This window comes from Dermacentor andersoni, chromosome 9, assembly GCF_023375885.2.
Source record: "Dermacentor andersoni chromosome 9, qqDerAnde1_hic_scaffold, whole genome shotgun sequence".
In the NCBI taxonomy this organism is placed as follows: domain Eukaryota; kingdom Metazoa; phylum Arthropoda; class Arachnida; order Ixodida; family Ixodidae; genus Dermacentor; species Dermacentor andersoni.
The window spans coordinates 140589273-140592720 of NC_092822.1; the positions used below are offsets into that span (position 1 = coordinate 140589273).

The 3448-nt window shown below is 46.4% G+C and overlaps 1 protein-coding gene across 1 annotated transcript; it reads right to left on the reverse strand.

The window, feature by feature from the left end:
• Positions 1-1664: 1664 nt before the first annotated feature.
• On the reverse strand, positions 1665-2591 carry LOC126529727 (uncharacterized; the record flags this gene model as incomplete). The annotated part of the gene is made up of 1 exon (XM_050177221.3): positions 1665-2591. A coding segment is annotated over one exon (927 nt), but the record flags the coding sequence as incomplete, so codon positions are not given.
• Between the last annotated feature and the right edge of the window lie 857 nt (positions 2592-3448).

Consider the following 3448-nt stretch of genomic DNA (forward strand, 5'->3'; position numbering starts at 1 on the left):
TACTTCCTGCAGTGTGTTGTACAACAAACTTGTACTGTTGAATGCGTAGAGCAAGGCGCTCAATGCGGGCAGGTGGTGATGATCTTGGGTTTCCCAGTATGCTCACTAAAGGCTTGTGATCAGTCAGCAAAAGGAAGTTGACTCCACAAAGGTAAAGACGGAAGTGCTCCATGGCCCATACAGCTGCGAGCATCTCACGTTCAAATTGGGATTAGCGACTTTCAACTGGTGTAAGCGCTCTACTTGCATAAGCTATAACTACAATGTCTTCACTGTCACGCTGTGTGAGGATAGCACCCAGTCCATGTGTACTTGCATCTACCACCAATTCTGTCGGTTTGGATGGGTCAAAGTAAGCAAGGGTGGAGGCATCGTCCATGGCTTGCTTTACGCTCTCAAGAGCATTTTGCTGTCGTTCTGCCCACTCCCATACAACATCCTTCAGTGTCAGTGCACGTAAAGGCTGTGTGAGGTCAGCAAGATTTCTCAGAAATCTGCCTGAATAGTTGATCATTCCTAGCTGGCTCTTCACTTCTTGTGGTGATTCCGGTGTTTTAATTTGTAGGAAGGCTGCTATCTTCTTAGGATCAGTACGAACGCCATCAGCTGAAAAATTAAGTCCAAGGAAGTTCAGTTCACGTTGATGAAAGTGACACTTCTTTTCATTCAGTGTCAATCCAGTTTCTTGGATTCGCTGCAGAACGGCGTCCATGGACAAGTCGTGCTCCTGTTTTGTTTGCCCAAAAACAAGAATATCATCACTAACATTCAGAGCGTTGGAGATGCCGTTGAGCACTTGGCGTATGGTGTTCTGATTTTTTCAGCTGCGCTGCTGATGCCGAAGTTCAGTCGTTTGTAGCGAAACAAGCCAACATGTCTGGAGAACGTGTTGAGTTGCCTTGAGGAAAGGTGAAGTTCCAACTGATGATATGAATTCTTTAAGTGAAGATTCGAGAACATTGTTGCTCCATTTAAGGCAACAATGATGTCATCCACTGTTGGGCACAAATGTCGTTCACGTTGAATGGAAGTGTTCACAACACGCATGTGAATGCAGATTCGAATTTCATCAGGCTGATGCGGTTTAGGCACAATGACCACAGGGGACAACCACGGTGTAGGTCCTATGGCTGGCTCAATGATGTCTTCTGACAGGAGGCGTTCAAGTTCTTTCTCTGTAAGGCAAACGGAATACGCCTGTGTGGTTGTGCAACCGGTGGGACAGTGTCGTCCACAAAAAGATGAATCTGCTGGTTTTTTGAGTTTTCCAACTCCACTAAACAACTTGGGAAATGCTTCCACGATTGACTTGTCACCTTGATGCTCATTAACTTGGTATGTGATCTGGACAAGCCCCAGGTTGGATGCTGCTGTGAAGCTTAAGAGTGGTGCACAGCTTCCTCGAATGACAAAGATGTCTTCTTCAATGCAGTTATCTTTGTATCTCATTGTGACAGAGACTTTGCCTAGAAGTTCAAGTGGAGATGTTGCTTTGTATGGGAACACTCTGATGCATGTTTCCTGGAGTTTCACCTTCAGGCGATAACTCTTAAAGTCATTTTCGTCAACAATTGACACTGTTGCACCTGTGTCGATTATGAAAGTGACGGGCACATTGTTGAGAGTGACAATAACTTTTGGAGATGGGCCTGTCTGAGGTGAGATCATGACAACGAAAACATACTCGTCACTGCTTGAACTGGTGTCACGGGTGGCAGCACATTCTTTGGTGCTAGAACTCTTCTTACTGCAGACTGTCTGATTCCTGTTTGGACCATTGTCACAGTCAACTGCGTGTACCATTTGTCTCGTTGAACGACAGAATCGTGCAAAGTGACCAACCTTTTTACATGCCTTGCATGTCTTGCCCCATGCAACACAACTTGATCGTCCGCCTTGGTGAGGCCACTTGCCGCCGCAGTTGAGACAATCTGCTGATGAGGCACGAGGTCGTCGCGATGCATAGGTTTGTCGTGGCATCTGTCGGCTGTTTCTTGGTGTTGTCCATGGTGCTGTCCTTCCTTGTGCACTGCGAGCACCGCCGGATTGCTATCGACGTTCTTTTCGATTTCGCATACATCTCGTTCGACATCCTCGAGCATTCTTCCCTGTTTAAGTAAGTCTGGTAAAGTGAGGGAATAAAGCATTGCATATTTGCGAAGGTGAGACGACGTTGTGGCGAGGATTATTTGGTTCTGGACTTCAGCGTCGACGTTCTCGAAGTTACAGTGGTGAGAGAGCTGCCGGAGGCGCGCGTAGAAGGCGTCCAGTGGCTCACCAATGTTTTGCTGTGCTTGGCGAAATTTGTACATCGCAAATGTCGAGTTCACTCGCGGGGCGAAGTATGCACTCAGTTTCGCTCGTGCGGCATCGCATTCTGGCGTCGATGGGCTCTGCGTGGTCTGGGTCGTGCTTGCAGCTGTTGCAGCTTGTGTAGGGATGTCGGGGAGGGAGCGAAATATGTCGCAGACTTCCTCGCCGACGTAGCGCAGGAGGAGGGCTTTCTTGCGTGCATCTGCCGTGATATCACACGCTAAAAGAAAGTTCTCGAACATTTCTATCCACTTGGTCCATTCGTGACCAGTATTTATTTATTCAATACTGCCGGCCGCCTTTTGGTAGCCAGGGCAGGAGTGGGTACATGACGCTTTTCATATTAACGGTCCATCAAGAAAACAACAACAGTAACAGTTACGACAGAGAACCACATAGGCACACAGTAAGGTTACTGCGAAGCAAAGCAAACAAAACAAGATGCCAACGCGTTACATTCAAATCCAAAAAAAAGAAAGAAAAAAAACGAGCTCACAAAGGTTATTGGCTAGAACTGACTGCTGAAAAAAATGCATCGGGTGATGATAAGGTGGCCACATCGTAGGGCAACTTGTACCAGTCTGCTATCGTTCTTGGAAAGAACGACAGCTTGTATATGTTGGTTCTGCACTGAGGCATTATAATTGTTTTGTCGTGTTTGTGTCGAGTCTGTCGGGTTCTGTTGTACTGCATGTAAGTGTGGAATTCTAATTTGGTATGATTAATAATCATTGCAAATAGCATCTTAAGACGGTGCATTTTTCGACGAGATTCCAAGGCGCGAAGACCGGAGCGGCTAAGAAGATCAGATATCGATACCTGTCTTCCGTAGGCGTGGTGTATAAATCGCAGTGCCTTTCTCTGAACCCTCCCAATACTTTTTACATTCGTTTTAGTGTGCGGATCCCAGATCACGTCAGCATATTCCAGTAGGGGACGCACGAGCGAAGTATAAGCTACAAGTTTTGTTTTAGTGGTTGCATGTTTTAACCGGTGTCTTATTAGCCATGTATTTTGGATGCCACTGAAACCATGTTTTTAATGTGGGGGCTCCAACTGAGGTTCGAGCTGATCGTTACGCCAAGATACTTAAATTGTTCTACTGGTTCTAGAGGAGCGCTATTAATTTTGTACG